This window comes from Lytechinus pictus, chromosome 11 (genome assembly GCF_037042905.1).
Source record: "Lytechinus pictus isolate F3 Inbred chromosome 11, Lp3.0, whole genome shotgun sequence".
Lineage (NCBI taxonomy): Eukaryota > Metazoa > Echinodermata > Echinoidea > Temnopleuroida > Toxopneustidae > Lytechinus > Lytechinus pictus.
This window is the reverse complement of record NC_087255.1, coordinates 29,933,702-29,949,799: the sequence shown is the minus strand read 5'-3', so window position 1 is coordinate 29,949,799 and position 16,098 is coordinate 29,933,702. Positions and strand designations below refer to the sequence as shown.

At 36.8% G+C, this 16,098-nt stretch overlaps 1 protein-coding gene across 1 annotated transcript in view; it reads right to left on the bottom strand.

Annotated features, from left to right (window-relative positions):
• LOC129271152 (uncharacterized) overlaps positions 1-16,098 on the bottom strand; it is a 31,316-nt gene that overhangs the window by 3,900 nt on the left and 11,318 nt on the right. The window contains exons 8-19 of the mRNA XM_054908516.2: positions 15,652-15,920; positions 11,156-11,298; positions 10,524-10,683; positions 9,643-10,002; positions 9,067-9,450; positions 7,630-7,743; positions 4,983-5,102; positions 3,877-3,984; positions 2,488-2,607; positions 1,582-1,689; positions 764-877; positions 302-430 (exon numbers count right to left, since the gene is read on the bottom strand). Coding sequence (XP_054764491.2) covers positions 302-430; positions 764-877; positions 1,582-1,689; positions 2,488-2,607; positions 3,877-3,984; positions 4,983-5,102; positions 7,630-7,743; positions 9,067-9,450; positions 9,643-10,002; positions 10,524-10,683; positions 11,156-11,298; positions 15,652-15,920 — 2,129 coding nt within the window. The remainder of the gene's footprint in view (positions 1-301; positions 431-763; positions 878-1,581; positions 1,690-2,487; positions 2,608-3,876; positions 3,985-4,982; positions 5,103-7,629; positions 7,744-9,066; positions 9,451-9,642; positions 10,003-10,523; positions 10,684-11,155; positions 11,299-15,651; positions 15,921-16,098) is intronic.

The window sequence follows — 16,098 nt, the reverse complement described above, 5'->3', positions numbered from 1 at the left end:
GGTTCAATAAGTGATCGGTCAGATGATAGATCTCAGCCAATCATTTGATCGGGATGCATAGGAACATTTTGTAATAAACACTATTTTCTTCGTCCCCGCCCTCTTCTCCCATTATGACTAGCGAGTAGTGGCCTTTATTCTGAAAAGTGGTAATTGCGATATGATTATGATATTAGATTTCACAATGCGAGTTTGTTTCGTAGTGTGTTTCATTAATCACAATGGTTGTCGTATGATATGACCACACTACACACTATGTGGCAATATGATTTTTCTTCTTCCCACCAGGCTATGTTCTTACCAGAGAAGCCTAAAGTGATCTCTTCAGTTGTCATATATTCTCCTAGAACAAGCCCACTAGATGTCAAGGTGATAGTAATCCTGTCGTTGCATTCGTTGTACCACTCCCCTTCTAAATCGCAGTAACCAGCTGGTGAAGGGGAACAAACGAAATTTAACTCGGTCAATATGGTGTACAGTAAAAAAAAAAGGATGATAACGGTGATCAACATTTATAATAGCACATCTATAAATTACCAATTGCCCTGCACCCGCTCCGTCTATTTTCCGTTTTGTCTCATCTCACAACCTACCATTAGACCAACTTTGCATGATTAGAAATTAACGTTTTTTAATTCATTAAAGTCCAGTTTTCAGGATGCAGTCGTTGTGGTACAATCGAAAAGCAATTAGAAACATGCAATTAAAATAGCAAAGTTCGAGAAACTATCTGATACGTCTAAACTGAAAGGTTTGTACCTACCCTGTTCGCAGTTGACGCCGGAGTATCCCGTACGACATTGACAGGTGTATCGCCCCTCGCCGTTGATACATCGACCTCCATTCTGGCATGGAAGACTTGAACACTCGTTTACATCTAGAAGGGTGAATTTAAAAGTGGAAATTTATAATCTAATCTCGTTATGAAATTCATTGTTCAAGAGGTGGAAAGGATTTATGTGCCATGCGAGACATTAGCTGCTACTTTTTAAAAGGCAAAATTACATAGCCAGATCCGCTTACGTTTTCGTAAAATATACTTTTAATGAATAGAAAGAGTATTTTTCCGCGTGACGTAAATGACGTGGAAATCCTAACAAGAATAATAGCGTTCAACTTTTGGCTGTTTACTTTTACAGAACTTGCTAAGTTGTTGACGTGAGATATTACTTCGGCAGCCTGAACACGAAGTGTCCGCGTCCAGAGCTCTACCATGGCTGGAACAATGAATATGGATCATACTGCTATATTTTTGTTCTTTGATAACTTATTCGTGGTACGAACGTGGTCAAGAGTCGCTGATCAGTTTGTTATCATTCTAGCATGCGTTTAAAGACTACGTGAGTAATCAGGAATCAAGGACAATTTGAGTATTTCAGGGAGGAAGATTACCATGCTATTCAACATGTTTGAGGTGACTTTCCATATTTTCTTTAAGTCATTTATAAAAAAAAAAAAAAAACTTCTAGGCTTCCGCAGTGTACTATTAAGTGGGTGCTCATCTTTCCCCCTCATGCTCCTCCTACTGTTATAATTATTTTGTTTAATATATACTAATCCGATATTAAGTAATCTCTTTACCAATGTCACAGTTGTACCCGGTAAATCCTTGTCTGCATACACATCTATAGCTTCCTCCATATACCTCGCAGCTGGCAGCTCCACTACAGGGGTTGCTTTGACACGGACCTGGATCAATAAAAGAGAAAGTCGCTTGCTTCAAGCACCATCTTTCATATTCAAAAGAGATACTTTCTGGTTTGGCAATTAAAATGTCCAAAAATAATTACTTGTCGAATTTGAGGCATCATATAAGTAACAATTATCACTTCTGACTTTGGGTAAATCCCTAAGCTAAAAGGCCAGATCCCCTCTTCGGCCATGATTAATTTTATGTCAATCTCCACTCTCATGCATACTGCGGTATGCCCAGTAATCACCTATACATGAACTTACCCCCCAAAATTGTTGACCGGGAATTACATGGAGCGTTTCATCAATATTTTGTCTGGCAAGTTGTTGGATCTGACAACTTTCCATGATTGTGATTGGTTGAGTAGCGCTGTTACTATGGTAACTGTGTGATAAAACAGCACTTTTCGGATAAAATGTACCACAAGTTCTTTCTTAAAACACTCCCTAGCCAATGTACTCTTCCCGTACATGATGCAGAGGATGATGATGATGGTGAGGAAGATGACAACTACTACTTTGCCATTGGTTGTAACTGCCATGGTAATATTGCTCTTTTTTTTGGGGGGGGGGTTAGACCCTTCACCCAGGTTTTTAAGGTATGACTAGTTACTGATAATATGCACTTAATCGTCCATTGTGCCCATTAAAGCGCGGCCAAGCTTATATTTGACAAATGAACACAACAACATGAATTACGATCTAGTTGAAAATGACACAATACATGCAAACGTCATACCCAATACAGCTGTTATTTTATTTGTCCAGACTATTGATTAATCATTACAAACTTACCAATCATTATAGTCTCACAATTCTGCCCAGTGTACCCGGAAGCACATCTGCACGTATACCCTGCCCCACTAGGTGAACAAGAGCCTCCATTCTGACACGGGTTGCTGCTGCATACAACGACTGAAACAACAAGTTTGATTTTCTGTCTGAATTACCGGGTTAAAGAAAGTACTCACATACAGGCCACATCGTTGTTATCCCATACCGTCGCTTTGTAATCGGTTGGCGGCTATGCCCATCTGTTGCTCTCATGAACAATTGTTCTAAGTCATCGATTATTAAGACCCGTCCATTTCTTGATATCAAACCAAGTGCTTCGCTGTCTAAGCGTTTCCCTTTTACCCTCTACCATGCCCTCTGGAAAGATCTGCATTCCTCCATCTCTCATCACATAATCAAAGTGTGATGAGGTACTTTATTCCACAACTCTGCAGTGGAAAGTTGATGATCTCGAACCATATGTGATTTCTTAAAATTTAGGGCGGACTAAGTTTGGACGGGGAAGTGAAGGTACCGTGCAGGGCGACATTATATAATTCTTTTTTAGTAATGGAAGTCTAATCCTTAAAGATGTAAGGACACCAATATCAAATATAAATTCATTGTCTTACAGTGTGGGCAAGGTCGACAGAATTCTGGTAAACAAATACACGTACTTTTTTTTCAGTGCGCCCAGTATAAAAAATTCGTATCATATAAGTATCAAAATTTGCAAATTCAGGGGGAATGTGTATATTTTGGGAGGTTGGATATGCTTACGAAAAAAGGTATATAATTCACCCTATCATGACAAAAAATATTTGAAGAATTATAAAGGGTTGAAATATCTGTTTAGGGTACTCTGAGATGGAAGGATGATTGCCTGTTTACGACCTATGTAGAAATTCATTGTATGAGCATAGTTTCTACCTTAAAATACATCCCCACCCCCCCCCCGAAGCCAATGACGTTCTTTCAAAACTGAACCAATATAATTTTATGTTTACTTCACAAAACAAACCAAACTTCAGGGTTTGGCGATATTTGCACCTCGTGAATCTATTACTAGGAAGACGATTATAGGATACCATTACAGATGTCAATACGTGAAAATAAATAAACATAACGTCTTTTCAGTTCACTTCTTTGAAAAAAGGACGAATTCTCTAATCTCTTGCATGCAAAGGGTGTTACTTAGCATATAACTACAATAATAATAATGATAAAAATACTAGGTTTATTTATAGAGCACCATTTCCAGAGGATACAAATCGCAACCCTGGATTTAGCTTGAGCTGCAGCCTCTTAAGCAGCACGAGGGGAGGAAGTGAAAGAAAAAAATGACAATAGATTTTTATGAACTAAATATTACGTATGAACAAAGCTACCAGTCAACTGATAATAGGATACCTGTTTCGCATCGTGGACCTGTAAAACCGGAAGCACATTGACACTGATAACTAAGCCCAACCGTCATGCAAGTGCCTCCATTTGTACAGGGGTCATCACAACATGGATCTGTATAAAGAAAGTGAATTTAAACCTGGTGCGTGTTTCATAAAGCTTTTCATAAGTTACGAATGGCTTTAGGATAGGCTGGTAACCCATTCTTAGGAATTAAGTCAAAACCGATGAAATCTTGGGGTGTATCATCGAATATAAGAAAGGGTCATCAATCGTGCTTGATGAGATTGTGGTGAATTGGAATCAGACGTACATCGAGAGGGAAATCTATATTTAGTAATTATCCCTTCAAAACTAATCTTACTTTGAACAAAACGGAATTTTTAATTATATTTTGATTGAATCAGAAAAATTTAAAGACTTTATGCATTCAGGATAGGTCCAGGGAAAGACGTTATGGACCCCGCAACAACAAAAAAAAATGTTCATAGTGTTTTATTTACCCAGAATGGTGATTTCAGGTAAGAAATTTACATTTTCCTGTAGGTAAAGGTGATATACTTTGAACCATGTTATAAAATGTCAAATCATTGGAATTTTATCATAATTGTAACAGCCAGTAAGTAATTATTCTACTTGCTCGCCTCTCCAACTCTTTTCTTTTTCTCTTTTATTTCCCTTCTCTTAGCCCTTTCGTTTGGTATTTGTTGTTTTGCATACTCTTTCGGGCGTATCCCGACACAAGCACCTGCTGCTTTTCTGTTTTTTTACGCCTTCTTCCATGTACATAAATGACAAAATTATTATACAGTATTTACTTTCATTGTTATATTACTATATTATTGATTGTTTATTTTATATGAAATCGGATGCAACTTGTGTTTTGCCAATCGGAAGAAAATAAATGTTTAATTTAATTGAATTAATTGAAAAAATACCCTCGATTAATCCCCTTGAATTTTACGCTGTTGCTAATCATGCTGATAAATAGATATACTTTGTCTTCATTGTAGTACGTTTCAATACATTTAAAAAACTGGAAGAATGTTTCACTTGCCACAAGTCTTATTATAATACTTAGAGAATGATTCGTGTTTATCAGACGTACTTACCCACGACAGTCTGGCAGTACACTCCAGTCATACCAATCGGACAGATACATGTGAAGTTGTTGACTCTGTCTTCGCAAGTGGCATTGTTTTGGCAGGGGTTGCTCATGCACTCGTCAACCTCTTCACAAGAAAGGGGGAAAGATAAAGGCAATATAAATCTCATATAAGGATTGAATTTGGATAGGTTAAACAAGAGGAGTTTCATGTTGTCACTACAACAAGTGTATTCAACAATAAGAGTGTGGGGCACAGTTTCATGAAATGGTCGGCACTGACAACTTTTTATTCGCTAACAATCCTATGCTTTGATTGACAGAGATGCATTGTCATATGGCCAATAATAACCTGTGTGTGTTTGCAAGGGTAATTCTGACAATCAAGGTTCTCCAGTGTGTTTAGATTTTGAATTAAAATTGATTTTACTTGATGAAATACCACATGTCTCAAATAACTGAAGGTAAGAATGGGAAAGTCCGACAGTAATGGAAGCTGAGAGCCAAAATTGGGTAGACAAGATAAATGATGCCAACTGGAAAAACCGTGCGGGTCTTTGTCCAATTTTACAGGTCATTGGTTTGGAAGATCAAAATGACTTTTTTGTTCATTTTCACTGAAAGTTGGATGATTCCGAATGTCGCCATCTTACCATGTATCATCAACGTATTTGCATGTATGCAGCGAAAATGTGTTTAATAAAGTGTCGCTTGCAAGAACTGCAGGAGTGTTAATAGTACGATCTTGGTATCGATAATGGAAAGCGCGTACGTGTACATGACCAGCAATACTACAATCACCAAGTCAAGATTAACATACACGCATGTTCCTTCTTCCACATAGGACCAGAAGTCCAGAGTAGGTTTACACCCTTAATTGTAGCCTGCTGACCTTATTCACAAACTTTCAAGCCTACTCTTAAGAAGTTGGTAGCGGCACAGGTTCTATGAAACACGCTTCCACTACGAACAATATTCTGGCGTCTTCTTGGAGGAATACTCCCAAGACTGTTCAAGGCGTGATAGATAACGTACATGAAGTTACGAGGTATGTCTTAAATCACATTTCCACCATACTATTTTTAGCCAATAAGATGTTATTTGTTTGCCATGGCAATGACATAAGATGATATGTTTACATTTAGCAACAAGCATGTCCATGTTCAGCTCCCTCGAATGAGGGGAAATTGAAAAATTAAGATTTTCTTTTTTTAAATCAAATTTTGTATTCTTAAAGAGAAAAACTGTTACCAGGGCTTTGGACCATTTACAACTATTTTGATGACCTTAATATCTGGAAATATCATTTTTATTGATGAAATTGCATGAAATTGACAGATTATGTCATTCATGCCATGTTTACCTACCATTTTACAGGTGGATACATAGGATTTTGTTAGATATTATTCCGTTTAGATGGCATTGATAAATTGGAAACAGGCAGATTTGTGTTCAGCACCCTGAAATACGGGGATCAGCACACAAAAATATATATTATACAGAAAATGTCGGAATCTTACCACTCGCTTGTATTTTAGACTATGTCAAAAGTCTTGAAAATTGAATAAAAAATCGGGTCTCTTACGAAAAGCTATGATTGATGAAAACTATTTCAACGATGGAAAGCCAGCATGCATTTGTCAAATCAGTCTACACTAAATTTAAAAACTGGTGTATGCGTCATCGTTTTGACCAATCAGTTTGTTTCAACTGACCAATATACCACGTTTGTAATTATTACTTTTCAACCATTCTCCAGTCAAATTTAAAACATCAATCAGTTCATGCATTTTCATTATTCTTATTTTTTTATAGAAATCTTGAAATTTCACCTAATAATCAGTTAGATTTTTTTTTGTAATGTGTATGTTTTGTAAGTTTGATTTTGGTTCGTGGTGATATGATGTGTGTGTGTGTGTGTGTGGGGGGGGGGTGTGATATGCTTCAGAGCAACATTTATTCATTATACTTTTATTACCCCTGACCAGCATGTTGCACTGCTCCATTCTGTATTCAGTTGTTTTTACCTTGTATAAAAGTCATCTATATTTCGTATTAGGATTTGTTCAAATAAATAATACTACATGTAATCATAATAATTTGTTTTCTTCAACGTACTGCGCGCACATTAATTTTCAGGGAGATGAAATATGACAGAGGTGGCTTTCCATAAGGTAGAATAGATTCACAAATCTTTGTATCAGTCGGGGGCTGTGGATCTGTAAGACAATTGTTAAGCGAGTAATTTTAAAAGTGAGAGATACATATAAGTATATGGAAAACATGAAAACGCATCCATGAGCTTTATTGGTCATTGTAATTCTGCAATTTATTGCTATCCTATGTGTTACAGAACCAGTCTTACAGTGACTTTCGATTGATCCGATCAATCACAGCTATGAAAAGCCAGCGACTACCAAAACCAAAATACATATCTCCCTTCAAAGTGTCTCTGAATAATGTATTTCAAAGCAGGCATCAGTGTTTTAACCATTCAGTGTACTCCCCTTTGTTTCCAAACAGACGTTGTACGAATTTTCTATATAAAAAATTATGACAGTGATGGATTGCCATAGTTAAGGTTGATTGGATCAAATACAACACTTTGTAAGACGGGACTCTGGTCTATCAAGGAGAATGAGGTGGGTACATACCCCTTTGACAGTATTCACCCTTGAACCCATCTGGGCAGAAGCACTGGAAACCTCCAAGAAGGTCAGTACAAGTTCCTCCATTGTCACACGGGTTGCTCGAGCATTCATTGATATCTGGAAAATAAAAGGTGAAAAATAGGTGAGTGAAATAAGACTCGTGAAAATTACATGTCATATTTTTCTTACTCGGCTTCTTGCAGTGAACAAGCGATGATGGTTGAAACTAACACCTGGAAGTCTATTTACTTGGGGTAACTTTTAACCGATTGGTTTCTTCTAAAGTTCTCTTTGAATAGACCAGTTCGTTGTTACCTTATGAGTAAGTTTGTACAGTTAACCTCTCCTTTCTTCCATTAGGATAGGCACATTTCACAGAAAGATATTGTGTAAGCATATCTGACAGATCAGGATTGTATAGACCAGATGACTAGAATAGGATATCAATTTACAACAACTTACGAAGGCATTTGTTTCATTTCTATTTTGAATGCATTAACTTGTTGCCATTACAATGTACATTGGACAACCGTTAAATACTAGTCGCCAAACGCCCAATTCAAAAGAATATGTGAATAATCAAAATATCAAAATTGCTGCTTGTCTCATTGACTATCAAACCATCGTGGTATTTTAGTTCAAATCCATGACATTCTTCTGATCATGTGCAGAAAGTAACTACGAACTGGCTTACTGTCCGTATCGTATCAGACTGCACTAAGTCGAACGCTGTCGAACATGCTAGGCGCTCAAGAGATGATCTGGGGGATCGATTTGTCCTGCCAGTACGACAAGTAGAAGCAAATGGTTACCTTTTTGTCGTTCCCAGAAGGCCATCTTTACACTACTAGTGAACTTCACTGGCCCACTAACCATGGTATCATATACGTATTAATCGTAGGGTTGATTTGTAATGCGCGATTGATCATACACACTAATCATTGCAATCAAGTTTGGAAATCAGCCCAACAATCGATAGCTAAGCTTTATGTTACAAGGCCTTGGATTCTCTATGGATTCTCGATAGCACACTCTCACAATTTATGCCTATGTCATTGCCAAGTTTATACTATAATTACACCCCAAACTTCTAAAAAATTCTAATGACGGCCTCTGGGAACATTTCCCCAGTTATCCTCCAAATCAAATCAGATCAGTACAGATCGTCACTCAAAATTTGTAAGAATTTGATCCTGAAAACTTTATTTTGGGGAGTTGTATTAGCTGTCGGTTATTTTGCTATTTGTTTTAAGCGAAAACGAGTTAATTTCACGTATGTAGTATTCCTGTGTTATTGAATCATCCTCGCCCACATATGCATACACCATATAGAATACGGTTCCCTTTTTCGAGACAAAAACTGTACAGACGGATTGACGAAGGACAACTCGAGAAAAACTTTAGCAATCACCTACATCGGAAGGATGCATAAAAACTCACCCTCTGTCCTTTCTGCAGTGAGGTTAACTAAGAACCCATTTCCAGTGAGTGACTCAACCGCTCTTCGTTTTCTTCTGCTGGTGAATCCATTGTCGGTCACAAATCTAAACCACATCTCCTGGCCAGGGGATATTATGTCTTCTGGTATTTCACTCCCAGTTAATTCCCATTGGATTGAGGAAGATAAAGGACTAGGACCGTGGCCTACTGTAAGAAGAGACCCAAAGGTTAGATTGAAGAATTCAAAGTGCGCCCTCACGCTATAATCCTGAGGAGCCTTGATCCGCCAAACATCGTACAAGTTGTTGCTTGGTTCAAGAGGAAAGTCTGGTGATTGGATCTGTTGAACCATAGTCTCATCCACCAAGATAACGGGATTATCATCTGTAACAAGAAATAAAGAAATTTAGAAAACAGACGATAACTGTGCCAGAAGAAATCGGTGGGGCGGGGGGGGGGGGGGTCATTTAGGGCTAAATATGATGAAACTCCTTCTGTTGCAATGTAACGATTTCGAGACTGCTTAAGATTTATGAATAATGATCTTTATTACGCATGGGAGAATCGGATTATCACCTCTTGGATCCACAGCGTTAAGAGTCAATTCGAACCCCCTCTCTGTATAAAGTATATCACTGCTGAACTTCATCCACATATGACGGCCATGTGACGTCAAACTTGGTCTTAAATCAAAGCCGTCTAGCCTTGCAAGCTCAGTGTAACTCAGCGGTGTAAGCCCGTCACCAACAAACAAGTAGTCGTAATCAGGCTCAGTAGCGAAGTCGACGATGTCCAGTCGGACGCTGTGATTGACAGGTGCCGATACCTTCCAGACGATGATATCGCCAACGTTGTACGGGGAGGGGTAGTTCGGAGAGGTAATGGTCACGGGTGTCCCTCGCTCAAGGTTGATTTCAAAAACACCCGGTGTTATTGCTGAAAGAAATATAATCAGTAATATTTGATTTTACCTTTTTGTATATTAAATAACAGAATTGGCAATGGATAACGTTCGAATATATGTTTAGACCACGATTACACGCCATGTGAATATATCGCTACATATGCTAAGATAAAAAGGGATTTTTAAGACATAAAGATATCAACGGTTGAAAGTCATATATCGTAGGACCCTTCCGAAAATCAGAGGCGTGGATATTTCGAGAAAGGTTGGTTAGATGGAGATGATGGCTTGGGAGGATCAAGTCCTCTTTTAAAATGGGTCTAATATCCACGTGTTTGTATAAACTCGCATCAACAACAAGGCGAGCATGCCCCCATCTCCAAACATGCAGTATATAATTCGACCTCCGTTATTCTGTAAAGACATAGCGTTATTCTGTAGTCCTCATCTTTGTTGTTGTCACCTTTTAAAGATGGGAATTCTTCAGTATGATGCAGATCTACTGCATAGATACATGTAAAAAAAAATGTCCTTGGTAAATTATATAGCTTACCACCCGAAACTACTGCTGTAATGAATGACTGGAATGGTGAGATTCGGGTGTAAATTCCTGGTAAGAGTTCTCTCGCGCATCCATTTCCGAAGCTTGTTGCTCCCACCAGGTGCCATCGACCGTCATCACCTTCACAGGTTAAAGGGCCACCACTGTCTCCCTACAAAAGCACACAGAAGACTGGCTTACATGGTGAGAAAGATGATTTGCAACTGAATCAAATGTTGATTTCATATTATAACGTTTCCTACCCGCTCCGAGCCATGTTTAGACCTCCCTGATCTGCAGTGTACTGTTCCTAATGACGGAAAACAGGATCTACAGAGAAGTCATATTCCAGAGTTCTTCCTAGCCCACGTGCCCCCTGATGAGGTATATACATGTATACTAATATGTAGTGAAATACGGATAAGGATTTACCTTTTATATCCAGGGACCCATTTAGAAAGAGTAAAGAACAAAACGAAAAGCCCAATACGAGCATCCGATTGAATTAATAAATGAAATACATGTACTGTATCTGTAATTGCCTTTTTCTGTATTAGTGCCTTTTCAGGCTTTTCGACCTTCCTACTATATACACCGACCCCAAACACCACAAAACACAGGCCAAATAAAGCACTTGTTAATACCTGGCAAGAATCGATGCCGCCTTCTTCATAACCAGCACATATCGTTGCGTCTGTCAGTGTTCCGTTGTACGAGAATTCGGAATCGCACCATTCTCGGTCAAGAAGGTTGACGACTGCTTTCCTCAAGCTAGGTGACAGTGGGTCTGATGCATGAAAAGAGCAATTGCTAGCAAGCATTTTATTTAAGTAAAAGCAATTTCTAGCAAAGCAAAAGATGAAGCCTTGGCAATTGCTTTTTTGATATGGATAACCTTTTGCTTGTGCTCGAACCTTTTTCTTGCCTTAAAAGAACCATTTTGCCCTCGTCTAAAGACTCGGGCTAATATGATTCTGTTGCGGGCAACATATTTGATGTTCCCCTCAAGGCAAGTCATTAGTATATAAATGCTGCAGTCACATCGAAGACAGCGTCTCCTATTCGACTTCAACCGAAGGTACATTATTAGAAAGAACGTAAGAGCTTTCGGTTTCACCCGTGTTACTGGAAATACTGTCTGACCTTCCAGCAGTAGCTTGACGCGATTTATTGAAGATGATTGCAGGTTCCGAACATTCCCGACCCCCCCTCAATTGCCGTAAAAATAATGTTTCAAAATATCGCTGGAATGTCTTACAGACATCGGTACAGTCAGATGACTCATGGAATTCTTTGGGATATTTTCCTTTTCGAATTCACCTAGAGATGTTTCACGATATAATAAAACAATTTGTGACTGGCTCATGAATGGTCCCAAGCAAAGTTTCCAGGATAATAAGATTGTATTGAGTATACCAGGAATAGCCTAGAATTACCTTTCCGACACTGCTATTTTAGTCTCGTGTACATGGGCAGTCCAAGGGTAATTTGGAAGGGGAAGGTTGACACGAATTATAAGGGGTACTCAATTCTCTGAAGGATTAGTCCTATAGATTTTATAGTCTTTATTTTATATTTTACGCAATACTTATGAACGTAATGGATACTACACATATCAACAGAATTTCGCTTAATGATAACGAAGAACTTGATCCATTTTAAATAACAACAGCATCACTTTCTCCTGAAAATTTTTACTCGACAAAAGCTTTTTCTCAGTCATTCTCCATTTCGCACGTGAATGTGAGATCTTTGAATCGCAATTTTGAAATGTTGAAAGAAGTATATAAAGATGAATTTAAATCATTTTTTTATATAGTCGCATTATCAGAAGTTTGGAATGTTAAAGACATAAATCAGTTTTCAATGCCAGGGTATAATCTTGTATTACAATGTAGAAATATTACAAGAGGAGCAGGAGTTGGTGCTTATATCCATTCAGGACTTAATTACAAACGAATGCCTAATTTGTCCTTGCACAATGCTGAATTATTATGGCTGAAAATTCTCATTCAGGATGTGAGTATCATATTTGGGGTAATTTATAGAAAACCAGACAGTAACTTTGAAGAATTTAGTCTTGATCTCAACGAGCAATTGCATAACTTGAGTCTAGACAGAAACCATTGCATTATTGTAGGAGATTTCAATATAAGTCTTTTATCTCCAACTGAAAGTTGTCGTGATTTTATTCACATGACAGAATGTTATGGCTTACGTCAGTTGATAACAAGTCCAACAAGATTAACAAGTTCTAGCATATCTCTCATTGACCATTTTTATACTAATATATATGCCTATCCTATTCAAGCAGGGTGTATTGAAGTAGATATTTCTGACCATCTCCCAGTTTACTCCTTTTTTAAGAACTTCAAGTGTGTTAAACAAAGAAAAAATAGTGTAACACGGAGATACTTTCATAATTTTTCAATAGATTCATTTTGTAATGATCTACATGTTACTACTGATTTTTGGAAAAGCGTTTTAGAATGTATGGATCCTAATGAAGCTTATAATATTTTCCAAAGACAGTTCTTATTTGTTTGTAATAAACATGCTCCTATTGAGACAAAATGTGTTAAACAGAAAAAGAAAAATAAACCCTGGATAACACGATGTATTAATCGTTCAATATCGACAAAGCACAAACTTTTTTCTCAAGTTATAAAATCAAATTATAATAAAGATTGTTTGAATAAATATAAAAAATACAGAAATCAGTTAACAACCGTCTTAAGGAAAGCAAAGCAAATGCATTATGAACGTAAGTTTGAAGCAGACAAAAAAGATTTAAAGAAAACTTGGAGTCATATCAATGAACTTTTGAATAAAAATAGTGGCTCGAATCTGAATTAAAAAATTAACAAATTAGTTGTTAACCCAGAAAATTAACCTTCCGAAATTACTTCATCTGTTGATATAGCAAATTCACTCAACAATTATTTCTCTACTACTAGTATTGGGAAAAATCTAGCTGAGAAAATTGAGGAGCCAAATGTTAATTACCGAGAGTTAATGGGTCCATACATTTGTCAAACATTTTTCTTCCTGCCAATAACATGTTCATAAGTTAAAGAAATGTTATACACTCTTGATCAATCTAAAGCAAGTGGCTATGATGACATATTAGTTCGACTGTTGATATATGCTATGAATTGTATTTGCAAACCTCTTTCGCATATATTCAATCTATCATTTACCACAGGCATTTTTCCAGATAAATTAAAAGTTGCAAGAGTTATACCAGTTTTCAAAAAGGGAGATAAAGAATTACCTGGAAATTATAGACCAATATCGATTTTACCCGCGATTAGCAAAATATTTGAAAAACTAGTGAATGCACGATTGATGAAATTCATAGAAAAGAATGAAATATTGTATAAACACCAATATAGTTTTAGAAATGGATACAGTACGAAACTTTCACTGATAAATCTGATTAATCAAATTACAAGATATACCGATGAGGGAAAGGTGACAGTAGGAATATTCATCGATTTTGCTAAAGCTTTTGATACAATTAATCATTCTATTCTCATTAAGAAACTAGAACACTTTGGCATTCGTGGTAAGGCAGTAGAATGGTTTAATGATTATTTACGAAACAGAAAGCAATTTGTTAATTATGATGGTGTAAATTCCGAATACATGTCGATTTCATGCGGTATTCCACAAGGATCAGTTTTGGGTCCAACTTTGTTCTTGTTGTATATAAACGATCTGGCAAACTCATCAAATTATTTCAATTTCCGTCTTTTTGCGGATGACTCAAATTTATTTCATACTTTCAATTGTGATGAACAACATATTGATTTATCAGAAATTAGTCTCAATTTAAACAATATAATAGCATGGTGCAATGCCAACAAATTGACAATCAATGTTACGAAAACTAAATATATGTTGTTAAAAAATAGACGAAAAAATATTTTGATATCAGGACAATATTATTGTCACTGAAAGGAACTTTATTAGAGTGTGTTAAATCAACATTATTTCTTGGTATATGTATCGACAAAAACCTTACATGGAAGAAACAGGTTGACATTGTCTGCAATGTGCTAAGCAAAAAAAATTGAATACTTTATAGATTGAGGAATTATATGACAAAGAGAATCTTAGTTATGTTATACAACTCATTTATTTTACCACATATGACGTATGGTCTGGAAGTATGGGTGGGACGTGCAAAACAACCCTGAACCCTATATTATTACTTCAAAAACGAATAGCTAGAATAATGACGTTCAACCATCATACTTATCACTCTGCTCCTTTTTATGATCTAAATATTCTCGATATTTTCAAACAATACCAATATTTGACAGGAGTATTTATGCACGATTTAATTAATAATCGGTTGCCGCATAGTTTTATTGATTATTTTTCATTTATAGACCATCCATACAATACAAGAAATAGAGAAAAGCGAAATGTTAATCTTGACAAAAATAATACCAATTTGAGAAAACAATCAATTTCATTTTCTGGTCCTTCTTTATGGAATCATCTGCCAAGTAATATTAAAAACACCCCCAGTCGTAAGATATTTAGAAAATCGTTAAAATTGATGCTACTGGAAGATTATAATTAATTTGGTATGGTAAAATACTGCCTGAAAACAAATCATTCTATATAAAGATTTTGTGAATTAAGAATTTTTTTTTCTTGTAAATAGTGTAAATATGTTCACTGAAAATTATCGAAATTTTCTGCAACAGTAATAAGTAGAATTAGTACTGAATTTGATGTACAATATTGAGTTAAATTTATTGTTTAAACCATGATAATGACATAATTTGGGGCTAACCTCGATTAGCATCTTGCTATTATGTTAGCTCCAATTACCAAATGTTTTGTATATGTGATGTAATTGTAATTGTACCTGACAGTGATATTTGGTAATAAATTCAATTTAATTCGAGATTTACACCATCTGCATGATCTGTGTCACTCCTTTTTAAAATGATTCCCCCTTCTCATCTTTTTTTTTACTCATAGGCCTATGGGTGGTCGCCCCCTCTTTTGGGGTGGCGCCCCTGCTCTTGTTACTTCCATGCATGCCCTTTATTTCATATATGAAATTTGCCTGTATAGCATGGGGAATGGTGTACGATTTTTGTAAGGAAAGAATGCATACCTGTGCCTTCCTGTATTATTCCCCATCCAGCAATGAAACAACGACGATAGGCGTTAAGTTCATCAGAGGATTCCGCCAGGCAGGCTGGTCTAACGTAGTCACTGAAGGTTACAGGTTCCGCAAGTCGTATCAGAGCAAGGTCATTAAGGATATTGTAGATGTCGTATTCGGGATAGATAAAAACGTCAGCCACCTCGACAGATACCTCGGCGTCAGAGTCACTCGTCAAGTACGTGTTCCCGAAAACTACACGGTCTACGTAGAGTTCACTACGAAAGCATGGAAAGACATATGGAGCGGGGGATAAGAAAGTTGGGGGTAATAACACTTTGAATAGCTGGAATGGTTGCTTTGAAGAATTTGATTAATAACATATTGACCTAGATTATAAGTCTACGGATCATTACTCTGTATTATAGGAATAATATGTCTGGTTATACTGACGGA